General features: G+C 44.7%; 1 protein-coding gene across 3 annotated transcripts in view; it reads left to right on the top strand.

Moving 5' to 3' along the window:
• Positions 1-20,406, top strand: part of LOC147692482 (Golgi-pH regulating cation channel-like) — a 543,103-nt gene that overhangs the window by 112,308 nt on the left and 410,389 nt on the right. For all 3 annotated transcript variants that reach the window (XM_086938693.1, XM_086938691.1, XM_086938692.1), the window contains exon 5: positions 14,767-14,826. In XM_086938693.1, coding sequence (XP_086794819.1) covers positions 14,767-14,826 — 60 coding nt within the window. The remainder of the gene's footprint in view (positions 1-14,766; positions 14,827-20,406) is intronic.

The following is a 20,406-nucleotide window of genomic DNA, read 5'->3' as shown; positions in this document are numbered from 1 at the left end:
TAACATGCTTTTTGCTTCACACCCAGTCTATGCCATTATGATGGGCATTAATTCCGAAGCTGTGAGCTTGCTGTCCTGAACTAAGCTCACTGTTTCATGTCATGTTGCTGCTGCCTAGACCCCCCCCTCTTTCTTCTTCTTTCCCCTCTGCTCCCTTCCCTCAGCTCCTCCCTTATCTATGCCTATCCCCCCGCTTCTCTCCGTTCTCTCCTTTCTTTCTTTCATTATATCTGCTCCACGGGACCAATATAGCATAGCATGCTTTCAATTGAAAATTATTCATCAATGATTTGCTAAGTGTATCTCTTATGTGTTATATATCTTAAGTTATATTATGTATCTATCCATGCATTATTTTCGGTCTCCCTTTTCTGTGTGCCATTTTTGTATATTTTAGTATTTTTTGTGATATTTGCATTCTCAAATAAAAGAGATTTGAAATCAAAAGAAATTGAAGCTGAAACGTACAGGGCATCAAATGCACACAGGCTCGCGAGAGTGATCTAAACTAAAGCACAGGGATGTGTCAGCGAAGAGAAAGGAGTACTCCTATTCAATGAGCGCTTGGTCAGTGACACCATTTTTAACAGGTAGCCCAGATTGTTCCCAGTCTTGCAGCATATGTACTCAAGCTCCAAAGAAATAGCTTTGTAAACCTTTAAAATGCCTCAGTGGTGTGGCTGCACCTAGGATGTGCTGCTTATAAAGGTGTATCAAGCTTTATAACAAACCAGTAGTTTACTTTTTCTGCATCTACCTAGATTGGATGGCAAGAATCTTTTGCAAACTTTGCAAAGTATGGTGTCCTGTGTGTGTGCGTGATCATCAGGAAAAGGTGTATGTGGAGAAGCGAGAGCAGGACACTGAGGCAGCAGTGCAATCACGTCGCCTGGGCTCGATGCCCTGTACGCCTGGCATAAGTGCGTATGTTTTGGTAGCATGATGTACCTATCACTACAGGCTGTGGGTGTTGCTATACCTGAAAGGAAGAGGCATGGATTTGCCAGGTTGGGACTTATAAAAGCGTTTATAGGTATTTTTTCCTGGGTGCTGACGAGCACAAGCATTCAATACTAACTACAGCTGCAGCATGTGAATCAAAACACACTGGCCCTCCGAGCTGTGTTCCGGAGAGGAAACAGCAGGGGAATTGAGGGTTCATCAAATTCGCCTCCATTATGGGCTGGCCTTGACAGCCTTAATCTATTCAAATTTACAGACGAGAGGGCATCTAGGTGGAGACTGGCTGCAGTGACGCTGCTAAAGAGGTGCTCTGTAGTTTCACCTAGGAAGACTGATGGCTTCTCTCTTTCACAGACAGTAGCAGTAGTGATGGCAGATCTCTTCAGCGGCAATTAGGATTGTTTGCTTAATTCTAAATCCATCCGCTCAAAATTACTGAGATTTTCCTGCTTCCACTCACAAAGACTATTTTAATTATACAATTATCATCAGTCTTATTGACAATAACAATAATAATACTGTTAACTGTAACTCATGCTATCAGTAATATTAATATCCGACAAAAGGAGAATACAAGCATTTCCAATGTAATAAATCTCGCATTGCTGAAAGTTTGAGCTGTTGGCGTTGCTAATAATATTGCAACTGCAATAGCTCAACCTTCCATTAATGGGAGACCTATTGCACTGGAAATCATTCCAGGCACTTGCGCTTTAATTGTAACATCTTAATTTAAAGCACTGGTGCTGCAAGTGCTTTAACACCTTAGCTGCTTCGCAAATATCCCTCCCCAGTGCTGCGCTGTCCATTGGAACTAGTGCTGAATGGACGTCCAATGGTCGTGCGCAGCACTGGGGAGGTAGCGCTCGTGACGACCGTTGGCCGTCAGCAGCGCTTACGAGGTTAAAAGTAAAGAAAAGGAAAAAAGCGTTGTTTCTATTTCTTTACTTTTGAAGCAATAGCCGCACCCTTGCTTTAGCTTAGCTAAAGCGCAGGTGCCGCGATTGTAACAAAAGTAAACAAATAGAAAAAAATGGCAGCTGCATGCCTTTTTTTCCTGTTTATTTTAGTTTGGTTACCATAGTGGCATCCACGCTTTAGCTTTAAACATCTTTAGCTAAAGCGTGGGTGCCACAATTGGTCCAAAGGTAAAGAAATAGAAAACAAATTATTTATTATATTTTTTTTTTTACTAATGACGAAATCGCGGCACCCACACTTTAGCTTATGATGTTTAAAGCTAAAGCGTGGGTGCCACCATTATAACCAAAGTAAATAAAGAGTAAAGAACGGCATGCGGCCGTTTCCGCGATGCAATTAATAAAAGAAAGAAGCGCCCGCCATTATTCCAGCCAAGGCGTCCAGGGCTGAATAAATAAAAAAAAAATAAGCAGTGCGGTAGAGCGTGTCCTGCCTGCAAGAGCAGGCAGGAAAAAGCTATTTAAGAAAATTGTGCTCCAAGGGTGTAAGTAAAACAGCCCGAGTAACAACACATGTAACAGGGGGTGTCCTTGTGGGAGGTTACAAGATGAGAAAAGGCTGTACTAAGGAGGGACTACTAAGCCTGTTGACCAATGAAAAGCCACTATTTACAAAAAACTGTGATAGAAGCCAATTAAAAAGATGGGCAGAAAATGGGCGGAGCTTCATTCCCATGTCCTGAATACAGCATGTCTCGAAGAGACTGCACAAGCGCTGCCTAGGTGAGACCTCTAAAGGGAACACCTTCCTCAGGGTCCTGATAATCCAGAAAAAAGTGGATAACATACAGTTAACCTAAAGGTCAAATAATAACTTGGTATTCACAAGTACTCCTAGAATTATTCCAGATGAAGAGCTGGTTGCCAAAAATCAAGACCTCAGACTTGTCCCCATTCAGTCTGAGGTAGCTGTTACCCAGCCAGGTCGCTACTGTCTGCATACTTTTCTTAAAGTTGGCAGACGTGACCTCCATGTCCTTGCTGATGGACACAATAATTTGTATGTCATTAGCATAGGTTAGGGCCTCCAGTCCGTATCAACTTATCCACCGTCTTGACATAAAGATTATAAAGAGTCGAGCTCAGGGAAGAACACTGAGGCACCCAGCTTGGTATAATGATGGGATCTGAACTAAATTGGTCCATAGCCACTCTCTGTGGAAGTTAACAGATCTAGTGGTGACCCAGAAAACCCCAGGTTCTGCAGCCTGTCTGCCAGCAAAGCAGGAGAAATAGTATTGAAGGCTGCGGAGAGATCCAAAGGATCAGTGCGCAGCCTGACCTGCATCAACCACAGTGCGGATATTATCGACAGCCAAGACCAAAGCAGTTTCTGTCCCATGAATGGTTCTGAAACCAAATTGAAAGGGATCGAGCAGTTCATACTCCTCCGAATAAGCTACCAGTTGTGAATTGAGGTGCTTCTCAAAAACCTTTGACGGGGTAGGCAGAAGAAAAATGGGTCTATAATATGTGGTATCCAAGGTCTGTTTTTTTAAAAGAGGCTTAACAGCTGCTCTTTTCCACAGTTGAGGGAGGATTCCAGAGCTGATAGATTTATTGATTTTAATTGCCAACGGAGGAGCAACCATTTTGGCAACCAGCTGCAGGACCTTAGGAGGCCATGGGTCAGAGGGAAAGCATGCCTTCAGAGCAAGGAGATGACTCAACTTGCTCAAGAGTAAAGCAGAAGAAACTCCAAAGTCCTACTATCTGATTGACACCAGATTCTCCAGACTCTAAAGAGGTATAATCCCCCTGCACACTCTTACAGCTTGAAATACCAGAGTCTAAGCTAAGTAAATCCAGTTCTATATAGATATTTAAAATTTTAGTCTGAAAATGCTCGCCAGCCTATTACAAAATTCTTGGCTACTTCCTCTGCTGGCGGAGCTAGGGGGAGTAGAGAGCAGATTGGTCAGATTTAAGAGCTCTCCTGAGGATTTGGCAGTAAATGGGTTGAGGAACCATGTAAAAGCATTTGTGTGTGATGAATCATCTTCTAGCAGTCACTTAATCGAAGGACCATTAGCGTGCTGCCCAGATGGCACAACCAGGACTTATTTAGGATGAAGCATGTTTTCAAATTGCAAGCAAATGTTTATACTCTTCTTTATTGCTAACTCTCTGTATCATTTTGAGCATGCATAGCTCCAATATCCTACTGCCCATGTTAAGTATGTTGAAAATAAACGTGACAATTTTAATAATTGACTACACAAGATATTTTATCTATCTTAATCTTACTACCAAACAGCTCTTTATTATCAGGCCATTTTCAACACTTGTGTTATATTTTCTGGTTAATTCAACAACTTCACGTCCGGTAAGTTGCATGCAGAGTCCTCAGACACATAATGGGGTAAGGAAGACCAATGATTACGTTCTGCCTTTGCTTTATCTATTAGTGTAGCCAGATTACCCTGGCATGCAGTGGTCCTATCCATAGATATGAAGACCCCCCTATGTACCAGAATATACCACGGATAAGTTTGTTCATTATCAACAAAGATGCAGAGTATTGGAAATCAACTACAGGGCATACTGGATCTTTCTGTCTTTTTGCTGAAGCCTATTTTTGTTGCTTATAGAACACTTTACCCCGGCTATACCAGTGGTAAAGTGCGTCTACTCCTCCTTTCAACAGGATGAAATTGGCGTACTCATAATTGGCATAATTAACGTACCTATATGTCCTTAATATATGGCGCCAAGATGAACCCAGGGCCCTAAAGTTAAATTTCACTGGTGGGCTGCGGCACTCATTGTGCTACCCACTGCAGTGGCTATGCAAACATACGTGCAGGCCTGCCATCAGTAGCCTGGATGTGCAGGTTTAAACTGCAAATAAGACCTCTCAAAATAGTCACTCCTAAGTAAGCCTTACTGCCCATTAGGGTTGGGTGCCTGGTATTTAAAAGCAGAACATGTAACGGTTAATAAACATTATCTTAGTGACTATCACCTCAAAACTATTTTGACTGTAGCAAAGTTGGCAGTGGGATACACTTATAAGTTTTATTAATGTGATCACAGCCTATGAAATAGCTACATATTTAATTTGAGACTTTTTGAGAGATTTATGAAAAGCCCAATTTACTGGTGAATTCAGAATTGTAATACATATTTGACTTTCAAAAAGTCATCTTTGCCCTGCATGAAGTCCCTCGAAATTGAATCTGCTTTTTGCGCTCTCCCTCCTGCCAGCCAGTAATTAGCATTTCAATGGATGTGAATGAACTGTGAACCCGTTTCCAGGACTGGGACAAAAGGCTTTGGGAGCAGAGAGAGTGTTGTACCTTTGACAGGATGGCCTTTAACCTGGGCCAAAGGACTTCATTAACTTAAAAGGGGCCTACCCTACCACAAGCAGATGTAGCGAACACCCAGGCCTCCACCTTTCTATTGTCACTAGACCTGCCTCCATGACGGGGGTCTTCTTGTTGTCCATACAGTGCCATATTCTGCTGGAGTGTCAAGACCTTGACAGGTCTGCTGAGGTTTTTCATATGACATTTGGGGTGCACTTCAAAGGACGCAAAGACAAAGTCACAACAGTTTGTGTGTATCTACTGCCTGGTTGCTGAAAGCTCAGCTTTATTGTACTATACATCTGTCTATGAGTTTGTTTGGGGGCACACAGACTGCCAAAAACTGGATTTTAGTTTTCAATGTGGGAGGACACTAGTATTACCATAACCCACTGAGTCCGGTTTTAGTTTCCCACTTGAAAATTGCCAAGGTAGATAGAGTTTGCCCTGGAAACCTATACCTCACTGTTTAGGGTGTCTTCAGGGGTCATTCTCCCTCACTAGCTAGTGCCAGTCATAAATGTGGCTTCTCCAGGCACCCACTCCTGGACCTGTGGAAGATCATAAAAGGACTGAACCTGCTGTTGAAGACCTTAGAAGGGCCTAGAAGACTGGGCGTGCTCTCCATCTTGTACCCTGGACAAAAACGTAGACTCCAAGGGTCATAAAGGAGACCTCCTTTTAAATCGACGGGGACAGAACAAGCAACACAAGGCCTATTCCTCAACTAGACCAGGACGGGAGCCTCCTGTTGACCTCGGTCTGTCACCCTGTGACTCTCTAAGTGCTTCTCCTGAGTACTGTGGGCTTTAGAAATGCGCTCCTGTGTTGGGTTAGGACTTGAAGGACTGAAGTAAAAAGGTAAAATCTTTGACTAGGATACACCTAGTTAGTGTATCCGACCTACACTCCATTACATTCAGCTTCAAATTGCACCTATGATCTGTTCTACCTCAGCCATTGAGTATTATTGGCACTTAGTGCTTCTTGACGCTGTTTCTACTTAAAACTTGAAAAATCTAGGTCTTTGTTTCCCATTGCTGTCTTTTTACCATTTTGGTTTCATTTATTAAAGTATTCCCAATTTTTCAAAACATTTTTGTGCCATGTTTTGACATTATTACTGTTTAAGTACTGCATAAGTATGTTACACATTGCCTCTAAAGTTACGCTGGTCTGCTCTATGCCTTAGCTACCAGAGCCTTGTGCTCTGGTTTACTTAGTGACTTTTGCTGTTAATCCAATTTCTGTAGGATCTGTGGCAGTCGTGGCTCCAACCAATAAGGATCTTGGATATATGAGTAGATTGTGTGCATGTGTCCAGACGGATGAGTAACTATTCAGATCCAAGGCTGCCCTTTTAATTCACTTCATCAGAGGTTCAATCCTGTTGGGTGCCGCAAAGAATACCGGGCGAGATCTTCACTCTAGACCTGATAGCCTTAGGGTGGTCTTTCCCCTCCCTCAAAGTTTTGCATACCTCCTCCACTTTGTCTGACTTTGTTTTTGCTGGCCTTAGAACTCTAAGCACTTTACCTCTGCTAACCAGTGCTAAAGGGCATGTGCTCTGTCCTTTAATCATAGGAATATTGGCTCATACCCAGTTGGCATTTTTTTATTTACTTGTAAGTCACTAGTAAAGTGCACTAATTGTACCCAAGGCCTGTACATTAAATGTTAATAGTGGGGCTGCAGCACTGATTGTGCCACCCACTTAAGTAGCCATCTAACCATGTTTCAGGCCTGCCATTGCAGAGCCTATGTGTGCAGTTTTTAAACTGCCATTTCAACCTGGCAAAATAAACCTTTTGCCAGGCCAATACTATCTGTCTATCTATCAATATCACTTGTAAGGTAGGCCCTAGACCTATATATAGATATTTCCCAGAAATGCAACATTGGACATCATTTCACCAAAGAAAATGGATAAGAGGCCTTATGATTTTAGTCAACAAATCCACAGGCCGGCACCCACTCTGAAAAGCTTTCCAACTTCAGTGCAGTTCACCATTTGCCACTTTTATGGCCAATTCAATGTCTTGCTCACAGTCCGATAAAGACATATCGAAGGCCTGTTCATGGTCTTGTCATTTGTAAACAATGGCGCTCCTATTGTAAAGAGTATGTTTCTTTGGTAATTCACAGGATTTTGAAAGCATGTCTGTTATTACAATACAAAACAGCCCTTTCTCATATCCATTAACCCCTTTCACCCGGGGCAAATTCCCCCGGAGTGCGGGGAAGGGGGTGGGAGGCGCCCGCGGCGCCACGGTGCTCGTGACGAGCCCAGCTCGTCATGCTGCACAGTGGAGCTGGGCTCGTCACGACTCCGCCCACTCCTCTAGAATACCTGCACAGGATGGGAATTAGCCCCGTGTGGGCCGTCCGCGGCAGTCAGGAGGAGCTCAGCTCGTCATGAGCACAGCTCCACCATGCCTCATGACGAGCTGAGCTTGTCACAAGCATGCAAGGGGTTAACGCTTGGTGGGTCAATAACGTTGTTCTAAAAATTGTGTTGTGGTTATGAAACATTTGGGAAGCACTGGGTTAGAGGCAGTAGGGAAATTCAAGGAGCAGCCGCCACACTAGGAGAATAGCCAGTTATTATTTCCTGCTGAATAGAGATGTGCTGGGAGGACATAAAGGCCCTTATGTTTCATGTCCCAGAAGAATACCAAAAGAGGGCGAGGAACCTGGCAGAAGAAAGGAACAAGCATTGGAAATGCAATAGGTCTCGCAGCATTAGAGTTAGTGCTTTTAGAATTGTTTATGGGTTTTTTTTGTAAATCTTTAGCATTTTTGTTTCCTGTAGCCAATGCTAAAGAATTAAAAAAAAAAAAAGCCATAAACATTTCTAAAAGCTCTAACTCAAATGCTCGGAGACCTATTGCACTGTGTGAGGGTGAGGGGTTGAGGGTGAGTGAGGGTGAGGGTGGGTGAGGGTGAGTGAGGGTGAGTGAGGGGTTGAGGGTGAGTGAGGGTGAGGGGTTGAGGGTGAGTGAGAGTGAGGGTGAGTGAGAGTGAGGGTGAGTGAGAGTGAGGGTGAGTGAGGGTGAGGGTGAGTGAGGGTGAGGGTGAGTGAGGGTGAGGGGTTGATGTTGAGGGTGAGGGGTTGAGGGTGAGTGAGGGTGAGTGAGGGGTTGAGGGTGAGTGAGGAGGAGTGAGAGTGCAAGAAAGTTGCAGTTTGGCTTTGAAACGGATCTGAGAGGTGTCTGCGTGATAAATGAATGATGCATAGGAATGGACAGAATGGAAATGTGTTTCGAGGACGTGCTCGGGGTGTGCATACTGGAAGCAGGGTGATGGATTCGAGGCTATGAGCGAGGGTGATGCCGAGCTCACCTCAAGGAGAGGGGGAGGGGCCAGGGCAGAAAGTAGGGAGGGGAGGTGTAAGTCGGCAAAGTCACACGGATCGAACAAACGATGAGTAAGGGAAGAATTGTTAAATAGGTTTAAAATGGAACAGGAAAAAAGAAACAAACTGGGGAAGGAAAGAAACGGAATCTGAAAGGAAAGAGAAAAAGAATAAAGGAAAGAGCAGAGGGAAAATAAAGAGCGAGGAAGAGAAATGGACGGAAAGGAAAGAAGGCTGAAACAGGCAGAGAAGGGGAGGGGGGAGGAGAAATGCAGAATAAAGGAAAGAGCAGAGGGAAAATAAAGAGCGAGGAAGCGAAATGGACGGAAAGGAAAGAAGGCTGAAACAGGCAGAGAAGGGGAGGGGGGAGGAGAAATGCGACACGGCGGGCAGGGGAGGGGGCGGAGCGGGGAGAGGGTGTGAAAGCAGCAGGGTCCCAACAGCTGCTGCTTCTCCTGACCCTGGGCAAACCGCTGAGTACAATTCCCTGAAAAAAAGCTTCATCAAGGTACCATGCGTGTATCCCATAGGCATGCGCAACATGAAATACTGATCGCATGCGCACAGCGGCATTATCGTGTGCCGAGATTCTGGCACCTGGAAACACATTGATCGTAGGGGAACAATTATTGGCTCTCTTGCGGCCTGCTCCATGTTTGCTCTCCACTGCGTTCCCTGCTTTGCTACGGCCAATGTGGGGGCCCACCTCTTCCAGTGGAGAAAGATGTGGCTGAGCTGATGAGACCTTCATGCTGCTGACCATGTGTATAGAGAGTGCTGTCTAATGCCTGGATTTCACACCCCAGAATTTCTCGTCTGCATGCCATCAGGGTGTGCTATGGTAGCCTGCATCTATCGTTTTCTGCACTGTGTCAGATAAGGGAGGCCTGTGACTGTGTGAGCCTACTATTTGCTCAATCTTCCTTTGTTTGCCTGGGGCCCTGCGTTTATTTTCTGCACCCCCCGCTTTGTATGCTGAATTTGGTGCTATGAAGCGCACTTTTGCGGCCACACATTGCTCACGACACCCCGTGAGAGTCCTCTGGTAGCAGTGCTCTGCAGCTGATGGGCTGGGCACGTCACCGGTGATAGGGGGCAGCTGCCTTCTGCGCATCCTGGCTAACATGGTACAGGGAGACCGTAAACAACGCAAATTTCCATTTGAGAAATGTCAAGCCTCTGGATGTGCAGACCCCAGACACTGAGGAGGGCGCAGTGCGGAACCTCAAACCAGAGCAGATGACTGGTGCGGTGCTGATAATGACCGAGCTTTGTGTGGGTTTCTGCTCGATTGACACATGCTTTAACCACCTAACTGGCCTGCTTACCCGCTTAGGTGAAAGCATGGACTGCCAGGGCGTGCTACTGAATGGTGTAGAGGAGTGCATCTTGAGCCTGGAGGACGGCGCCTCAACAGTCACCTAGAACCTTGAAAAACTGGAGCATCTACTAAAAGCTGTGGTAGTGGTTAAAAACGAAGATTTAGAAGCAAAGTCCTGTGACGCGACATGGCAGGCAGGGGAGGGGGCGGAGCGGGGGTGTGGGAGGAGTGCGGGAACAGACGGCGAGGGGAGGAGAGTAGGAGGAGGAGAGTAGGGGAGGCACGGCCTAGCGGCCGTGCAAGGAGAGTAGGAGGAGGAGGCTGGGCACGTCACCGGTGATAGGGGGCAGCTGCCTTCTGCGCATCCTGGCTAACATGGTACAGGGAGACCGTAAACAACGCAAATTTCCATTTGAGAAATGTCAAGCCTCTGGATGTGCAGACCCCCGACACTGAGGAGGGCGCAGTGCGGAACCTCAAACCAGAGCAGATGACTGGTGCGGTGCTGATAATGACCGAGCTTTGTGTGGGTTTCTGCTCGATTGACACATGCTTTAACCACCTAACTGGCCCGCTTACCCGCTTAGGTGAAAGCATGGACTGCCAGGGCGTGCTACTGAATGGTGTAGAGGAGTGCATCTTGAGCCTGGAGGACGGCGCCTCAACAGTCACCTAGAACCTTGAAAAACTGGAGCATCTACTAAAAGCTGTGGTAGTGGTTAAAAACGAAGATTTAGAAGCAAAGTCCTGTGACGCGACATGGCAGGCAGGGGAGGGGCGGAGCGGGGTGTGGGAGGAGTGCGGGAACAGACGGCGAGGGGAGGAGAGTAGGAGGAGGAGAGTAGGGGAGGCACGGCCTAGCGGCCGTGCAAGGAGAGTGGGAGGAGAGTAGGGAGGCACGGCCTAGCGGCCGTGCAATCAAGAAGTGAGGGGGCGGGAGAGTAGGCAAGGCAGGCGGCTGGGGGCATGTGCACGCGCTTTTAAGCTCAATGCGCATGCGCATTGAGCTTAAAAGTCACGGGCACTGCAAGGAATCGCCACGATTCCTTGCAAGTTGGACAAAGAGTGGATAAGCCCCCATAGTCTCGCTTGCTCGATGCGCATGCGCATCGACAGGCGAGACCTAAAAACATTGCTAGTTCCTGTCTCGAGTCTCCATTAAATGCAACGGATAAAGCTAGCAGACAATTGGCAACAGGTACGGTCCTAGAAAGGCATGTGTGGTTGCATAGCTCTGGTTTTAAACCAGAAGTGCAATACAGCATCATTGATGTACCACTAATAGCAGGCACCTCTTCAGCACAGGGGTAGAGAACTTTCTAGAAGCAATGAAGAAGGCAAATGAAACAACGAAAGCCATGAGGGCACTGCAGGCCTATAAACCACACTTTAAATGAGGACTTCCAGCAGACAGAAGATAAGCGAGACATTTTTCGAGTACATCGCTCCAAAGGCAAACTGGATGTAACCAGTTGTCGGCATCCTCACAGTGGCAGCAGCAACTGCAGACTTTTTCTTTAGGCAGGGGAAACCATGGTGCAGGAACTTTATGGGATCTGACTCAAGCTCCTCTAAATAACACTTCCATTCTCCCATTCCGAACACAAAATTTACGACACAACACTCTACGCCGCGCCACACCACTCTACGATATGCCACTCAACTCGACACCGCTTTACTCCACTATACGCCACTTTACTCCACTTTATGCCAGTCCATGACACTTTACTCTGCGGCACTCCGCTGTACTCACTGTACAACACTTTACAATACTCCACTCTGACACCAGTGCTTAGTTTGTGAAACAAATATGTGCCGGGGCTCTAGTCAGGAGGCCACTGAAGCTTGCAGCACACATTGCCCCTGCCATGCTGCCAATGATGGTAACAACACAACTACTAACCATCACACTCCTACAAGTGTGACAATTAGGACTATTCCAGGCGCCCAAAGCTATAAGAACGGCTTGGGTGGCAGGTAATAGTAATTTTTTATGTATATTCAATTAACAGTTGACTGTTGTTGTGGTCATCTCTAAATTAGCCAGACAGCGCCACCGTATGGCAGGCTGTCACAAGCACTGGTGTTGACAGTTACGTCCTGGTGCCAAGCACCGAAAACCTCCGGCTTAAAGTAAGCACTGTCTAACACTATCCCACAACACTACTCTATTCCACTCTGCAACCCTTTACTCCACTCTGCGTCACTCTAGGCCATTTCACTTCATGCCAATGTACTCCACTCTACTCCATTCCACGCCATTTTACTCCACTCTACACCACTCCATGACACTCTATGCCACTCCACTATACTCCACTTTGACACTACTCCACAACACTACTCCAACTTTACACTCTACAGCATTCCACTCCACTCTATGCCACCCCACTCTGCCACTCACTGCCTCTCCATTCTACACCTCTCCACTCCACGGCACTCCGCTGTACTCGATCTCTGACACTCCACTTTTTGACACACTGGCATAGGGTGGAGTGAAGTGGCATAGGGTGTAGTAAATTGGCATAGGGTGTAGTAAATTGACATAGGGTGGAGTATAGGCGCATCTCACTTTTGGATGGTACAGTCCAATTAATGGGCTGTCTGTTATTAAAAAGACTAGAGGGTTGGGCTACTGATAAAAATATACTAATACTGGTACAATATGGTTTTAAAGAAAGGATGGGGACTTTGGACCTGTGTTTAAATCTAAATTTAATTGCAACTAAGTATAGCCAAGGAAGGAAATATTTGTATGGCTTTTTGGACCTCTCGGCAGCATTCGCTTGTGTCTCACATAGTAAGCTATAGAGTATTATGAAGGACATTGGTGTGGATGAAAGTATAATATTTTTTATATGTCAATTATATTCCCATTCCTCTGCGTGTGTCAGATATGGCAGCCGGGGGGAATGTACCAGGTAATTCACTATTCTTAGGTGTGTCAGGCAGGGGTGTGTCCTGGCCCCATTTTTGTTTTCACTTTATACTAACGGCGTAGAATCAGCAGTGGATCAATCTGTAACTGATGTAACTGATATCCCCTTGATAAATAAAAAACGTATTACCATATTGCTATATGCATATGACCCCGAATTGATAGCTAGGACTTGTTTAGGGTTGCTAAGGCTCATTGATAATTATGTGTTCTATATGGCTTTGTTGGACCTCCAAGTTAACAAAGCTAAAACCTATATTCTAGATAAGGGGAAACGACCAAGAAGAACACCCTCCTTTTATGTTGCTTCTCGTTGGGTTGAAATCACATAGACTTTTTTTTATATTTGGGTGTTCTGCTTAATAGCTTGGGAACATGGTCAAACATGATAAGGAATAGATGTAATGCATTAGAAAAGAGCATCATGGACATATTTTTCATCACTAAAGAATTAGGTACTAAGCCACTGGAACCAATCAAAAAGATATATTCTGCAAAAATGATTGCATCAGCTGCATATGGGGCAGGGATTTGGAGCATAACGAAGTCTGATGTACTGCAACAATTACAAGATGGTTTTTATAAGAAAGTATTATATCTTCCCAAAAGCTGTTCAAATTTTAACATACATCAAGAATTGAACGCTCCATATATTTCAGATTTGATATCCCTCGCCCCGGTTTTACTATGGTATTCAATTTGGCGGAGAGACACGGTTGGACTAACCCATAATATAATTAGGGATTGTATAACTCTTGAGCAGGCGCATAAGGTCCCATGGCTCCAATATGTCCAAGAAACACTGTCCATATCGGGCCTTGGATCCTTATATATTGACCCACTTGATTGCCAGTCAATTTCTAAAGCTGAAATTAAATCTCACTACAGTTTGCACAGGGAAAACAAAAGATATGCACAAAATTGTATCAAACCCACAGTAGCAATTTGCTTGGGGGCTTCCTGTTAGTCCGGATGAAGCATTTTTGTGACAAACATCTGACATCGATATGTACTGGTGCGTTTCAGGTTGAATCTTATCCCATGCATGCTAAGTTTTCCCGCGGGTGTGTATTCAATTAATGAACTGCCAGCTTGTCCATGCGATGGTACATCGCTTCAATCAGATTTGCACTTTATATTTTTTTGTTAATTCTGTATGTACCAACATAAAAAGTACATCTTTCCCCTATTGCGGAAATATTACTTCGAACAATGCCGCCCAGCTCTGACTTTTTTACAAATGCTCCCGGAACCTTATGTCTGCTTTTCTCTTGCATCCTACTTATGTATGGCTTTAATAAATAAAGAGATTATATTATGAACTTAGTATGTATTAACAGAGGGTTTTGTAGCTTCTGTTCCTACCTATGGCTTTTATTTGTTTTTATCTGCTTTTAAACTTACTGGAATTGTAATGCATTATTGAATATGTATTTTATGACGCACCATACTTTTATGTTTTTCTTCTTTAAGATCGAATAAAGTTAATTGATGATGATGAGTGATTGAAAAAGTTGTGTTTTATCATTTTATTCCAAAAGTAGTTTTATTGAAATTTTATTTTCACTGCAGTGATAAACATGAGATTCAAACATAGTTTGCATGTGGCAATTAAATATGCATTATCTACAGTGAAGCACATTGTTATCGTATTTGAGTTGTAATGCAGAGAATAACCTCTGCACTCTGTAAGCCAGTATAAAATACAGGAGGAAGGGAAACAAACTAGAACATGATGCTATTCAGATACAACATAAACTATGTGGAGGACTGGGCGCTGATGGTGCCGAGCGCCTATCATTGTAAAATGGTCACTGTAAATATATTGGTTTATTGTGTTTCTTTGCATTGTCATTGTACTAGATCTGTTAGAGAGTGATTAACCTGTTTTTGTTTAACAGGCAAGTTTGAAAGCGTTAAATCCCCCAATTGAGTTGAAACCCCCGGAAGAAGAGTTGAAGGTAAAATCTGAATATGGGCACCATGTAGCCACCTAGCTGAAGATGTTGTGTTGTGTGAATGCTTATGAAGAGAGTGAATTATAAAGTTGGTATAACTGGTTTGGTTTGCCTAACTGTATGAGATGTCTGACTTTGGGACGTGACTGGGAGGACAAAAGCTGGGGACTTTCCAGGTGTTGTCTAGCATTTGCTTGTGACAGGCAAAGGCCCCTTTGAAGTAAATTAAGTTCCCAAACTGGTCTTCCTGCCAGCAGAACAAAACCACCTACCCATAGCCAAATTAATTGTAACTATCTTCCACGAGCTTCAGGCAGGGAAATGGTAACTTTCTGATTAAAAATCTGATTTGACTACCGAGTTGGACTTTTGATAAATGTTAAGAATATTTGTTTAATCATTTTTCTAGCTCGTCCTTTCCCAGTGATTGCAGATTTAAGAGAAGATTCATTAGTTGTGATTTTACAACACAGTGACAAGGCTTGCAATTGTTGTTTTTTCATCACTGTTAAGTTAACAGTACAGTCATACGCCTACTTCCTGCTCAGGTGGGAAATTTTGCCACCGCAACCCACTTGCCCCCCCCTTAAAAAATGCCTCCAAAATCAGGTTTCCTTATTTACATTCTCTTTCCCGCGGTCTCAGCTTCTTCCAGCCTCCTTCCCCTGTCTGCACCCTCCTAATATATTTACCTATCACCCTCTGTATCCTTTGTCTCCTTCCTCTTTCTTTCTTTCTTTCTTTCCTTCCTTCCTTCAGTCCCTGTGCTTTCCTGCGCTCCTGGCGCAGCAACTTTAGAGGTCACTGGTACAACAGCACACCCATCCGCCATGAGGCAGGAGAACATACAGTTCGAGGCATATGGGCTGCAGACCACACACTGTTGCATTAGATCATCATCTGGTGGTGGGCCCGGATGATTACACTTTGTTGTTGTCTTGGAAGAGTCTTTGTCTGCAGGATGACTCCTCCCTTAGACCGTAGTGCGCATGGTCATCGACTCCATTGTCAGACTGTTTTTTTCCGCCATCGGGCTCGGATGTGTTCATCGTTCGGTCCCATTACTGATCTCTTTTCGAATCCATAAATCAATCTACAATATCAATATCGTCTTTGGCACTGATTCTGGTCGCCAGCGTCGAAGAAAGGATCCACTTCTCGATTTCAGCGCTCGTCTGGCCCAACTGCGCCCTTGGGCCTTTGGCCATGGAAAGAACACCGTTGAAAAAGTGCCCTCAGTGTAGACACAAGTTTCCCCACACCGACCTTCATGAGGTTTGCAACCTGTGCTTGTCTCCAGAGCACGAGAGTCGAGACTGCGAGGCCTGCGCTTCGTTCAGGTCCAAGAAAACAATCCGGGACCGTCGAGCTCGAAGAGCTATTGAGCAGTCATCGTTGTCGACACCAGACCTCCTCATCGACGAGGCCCCGATTGAGGTAGACGTCAAAGAACATCAAGAAGAAATTTCTTCCGAAGCAGAAGAGTCTGCTTCCGGAGCAGAGGATCGATCGGAAGATGATGATCTTCTTCCAGGTGGTCAATAGGTCGTGAGTAAGAGCGTCAACCCTGTTCCCCCCCCATACCGGGACAGGCTTCGGTTCCACCCCCACCTTCGGGTCCGGGTACACACCAATCGAAACCTTCTGACGCCCTGCCTTCAAGCTCGGCAGCGAAGAGTATTAAAAAGCCTCCAGTCAACTCGGGCTTGAGTCAGTCTGTCGGTCCCGAAAAGCAGAAAGAGCTTAAGCCGAAGGCAACACCGGCACCCAAACATCCATTGGTACCATAAGTTACCGAACCAAAACCAAGTTCGGTGTCGAAAGAGGTCCTTAAGTTTACTGAAACGAAAGCGACCCTGGTAACGAAGAGAGCGGACCTGAAAGCAGTTTCCATACCGAAACACACTTCGTCCCCTAAGGCAGATGAGTCTAAACACTTGGGATCAAAAGCTTCGGATTCAAAAAGCACAGATTCAAAGAAAAGGCAAGAAAAGTTTTCGGAACCGAAACCAAGACCCGTTCTAAAGACAATAGACACTGTGAAACATAAACCTGTCGGCCCCAAACAAGATAAATCGGTGCTGAAAAAGGATTTACCAATAGAAGAGCTTTTCCAACCTGATGTAAGGCAAAAGACTCTAAAAATTCATCCAAAGACTGGACATGTGTACACAGTGCCTGAAAAGAGGAACATGGACTGTCCTAAACCATCACCTGTTTCTCCAAAGAATCATGTTCAAACTTCTCCTATACGACTGCCTTCACTATAAGTAGAAATACTAGCAGATATTTCTCCTGTACATTCACCAGCTAGCACACATAGCCTTATACCACAAGATGAGGATTATGGGGATATATACTCACAAGAGAGTTATCATCAAATGGATGAGGTTAATCACCCAGATGATATTGCTGGGCCATCAGGTGACCCATGGGAAGATTACAATGCACCAGATCTACCACAAGACGAGGCATACCCGTCTAGACCATCTCCACCAGATGACACCATTGGGTTCACACAGCTCATTCATAGAGCAGCTACTTTCCATGGAGTAGACCTGCATACAGATCCAATAGAAGAAGACTTCCTTATGGACACATTATTAACGTCACATAAGACCACAACCACACTTCCAATACTTAATGGAGTGGTAAGACACGCACCAGAAATATTTAAAGACCCAGTCAGAGTCAGGGTAATTAACCCCAGACTAGAAAAAAATACAAAGCGGCACTCTCTGATCCAGCATATATTAAGGGACAGTTGCCACTAGACTCACTGTTAGTGTCAAATGTAAGAAAACTAGCCAACTCGCAGACAACAGGGGATGCTCCACCCCCTGACAAAGAATCTAAGCTTTTGGATGCTTCAGGGAAACGCACCCTATCACAAGCGGCTAATATATGGAAGATTGCTAACACTCAAGTTCTTTTGGCAAGATATGACAGGGCTCATTATGATGGGTTAGAGTCTATCATGCAACACCTGCCAGAACAATATAAGGCCAGGGCTGCTGACTTAATACAAGAGGGTAAGGTAATAACAAATACCTCCATAAGATGCGCAAATACCTCCATAAGATGCGCACTAGACACTGCAGACACAGCATCTAGTGCAGTAAATATAGGAGTACTGTTGAGCAGACATGCATGGCTACGAATCTCTGGGTTTAAACAAGAAGTAAAAGCCAGTATATTAAACCAGCCATTTGACCAACATCATCTGTTCGGTCCAAATGTTGACAGTGCATTGGAAAAAATGAAAAAAGATACCGATACGGCCAAATCAATGGGAGCTTTACAAACGCAGGCCCATAGACCTTCCTTTTGTCGCTCCTCATATAGGGACGCCTCTCAAAGTTTCCAAACTGACAACACCTCCTCTATTTACAAAGCGCCCAGCCAAAACTCGCCCAGTAAGGGATATTATAGAGGAGGGTATAGAGGGAACAATAATAAAGGCAGAGGCAGAGGCAATAACAATCACAACGCCTCTACTCCCAAACAGTGACTTCCCTGCCATCCCCTCAGACCATTCCACTCCGGTCGGGGGAAGATTTCAACAGTTCCTATCTGTCTGGAACTCACCACAGACAGGTGGGTAAGACAAATGATTCAGTCAGGTTATTGCCTGGAGCTCACTTCCACTCCTCCAACAATACCACCCAGACAACGTCCTATGTCACAGGAACACCTCTCACTACTAAGACCAGAGGTGGAATCACTACTGCAAAAGAACGCAATAGAACCAGTACCAAAAGAACATCAGAACGCACAGGTTTACTCACTTTATTTTCTCATACCCAAAAAGGACGGATCTCTCAGACTGATTCTAGATCGAAGACCCCTAAACCTATACATACATTCAGACCATTTTCATATGGTCACATTAGAACAGGTTCTACCGTTACCTGAGAAAGGCGACTTCCTTGCCACATTAGACCTCAAGGACGCCTACTTCCACATTCCCATTCATCAATCTCACAGAAAGTACCTAAGGTTTGTACTAGAAGGTCAGCACTACCAATTCAAGATGCTCCCCTTCAGAGTAACAACAGCACCTCGAGTTTTCACAAAGTGTCTAGCAGTAGTAGCAGCACACTTAAGAAGGGACAACATTCATGTCTTTCCATATCTCGACGACTGGCTAATAAAATCTAATTCATACAACCAATGTGTACAGCACACGGGTCAGACAATCTGCCTGCTGCACATGTTAGGGTTTACAATAAATCAAAAGAAGTCATATCTACAACCGTCCCTATCTCAGCAGTATCTAGGTGCCACAATAGATACTTCCAAGGCAATAGCGTACCCCAACTTAATAAGAATACAAGCTATACAGATTTCAGCCACAACACTCACTACAAGCTCGAGTGTTCATGCAGCTAATAGGAATAATGGCATCTTGCATTTTCATAGTACCATACGCAAGACTACAAATGCGCCCCATAAAAGAATGCTTGGCAAGTCAGTGGAATCAAGCTCAACAAGAGAACAGATCTGGTGGTGGTGGTAGACGACCGGACACATCGCTCTCTGCAATGGTGGAACACCAAAAACCCTTCCAAGGGCCGGCCGTTTATAGAACCTGTTCCACAAATGATATTAACCACAGACGCATCTCTCACTGGATGGGGAGCGCATTTACAAAATCACACAGTACAGGGTACGTGGACAATGAAGCAAAAAGTACTCCATATAAACTATCTGGAGTTACTAGCAATTTTTCAAGCTCTAAAACCGTTCCAACATTACATATCAAACAAAGCTGTACTAGTCCGGACGGACAAAATGACCGCAATGTATTACATTCAAAAGCAAGGAGGGACACACTCCCTACAGCTCTCCCGGCTGGTGCAGAGCATTTGGAGAAGAGCCATCCCTCAAAACATTTTTCTGTTAGCAGAGCATCTGCCAGGAGTTCTCAATAAGTTGGCAGATCTGTTAAGTCGACAGAGACAACAGATACACAAATGGGAACTTCGTCCTCAAGTTATTCAGCCATTTTTTCAGAGGTGGGGACAACCAGAGATAGATCTGTTTGCCACACATTGGAACTAGAAATGCCCAAGCTTCGCCGCCAGATACCCACACCCATTATCCAAGGGCAATGCGGTATGGATGAACAAATTTGCGTACGCTTTTCCGCCTCTCCCACTGATTCCATTAGTGGTACGCAAGCTACGGCAACATACTCTCACATTATTATCCAAGCACCAACATGGGTGACACAACTGTGGTACACCACGCTACTACAGCTCTCCGTAGTACCACATCACAAACTAAAACTCTCCCCACATCTACTAACACAGAACCATGGAGAGATTACGCATCCAGATCCAATGCAGCTCAATCTAGCGATCTGGCTCCTGAAGTCTTAGAGTTTGGATATCTAAATTTACCTCCTGATTGCATGAATATCATTAAAGAGGCAAGACATCCTACCACTAGAGCATGTTATGCAGCAAAATGGAAAAGGTTAGTTGTCTATTGTACAAATAACGTCAACCCCTTGGATGTTTCTATACAAAACATCATATGTTACCTCTTACATCTACAAAGATCTAACTTGGAGTATTC

Source organism: Lissotriton vulgaris, chromosome 9, assembly GCF_964263255.1.
Source record: "Lissotriton vulgaris chromosome 9, aLisVul1.2, whole genome shotgun sequence".
NCBI lineage: Eukaryota > Metazoa > Chordata > Amphibia > Caudata > Salamandridae > Lissotriton > Lissotriton vulgaris.
The sequence above is the reverse complement of the archived record's forward strand: the minus strand, read 5'-3'. Positions and strand labels throughout refer to the sequence as shown.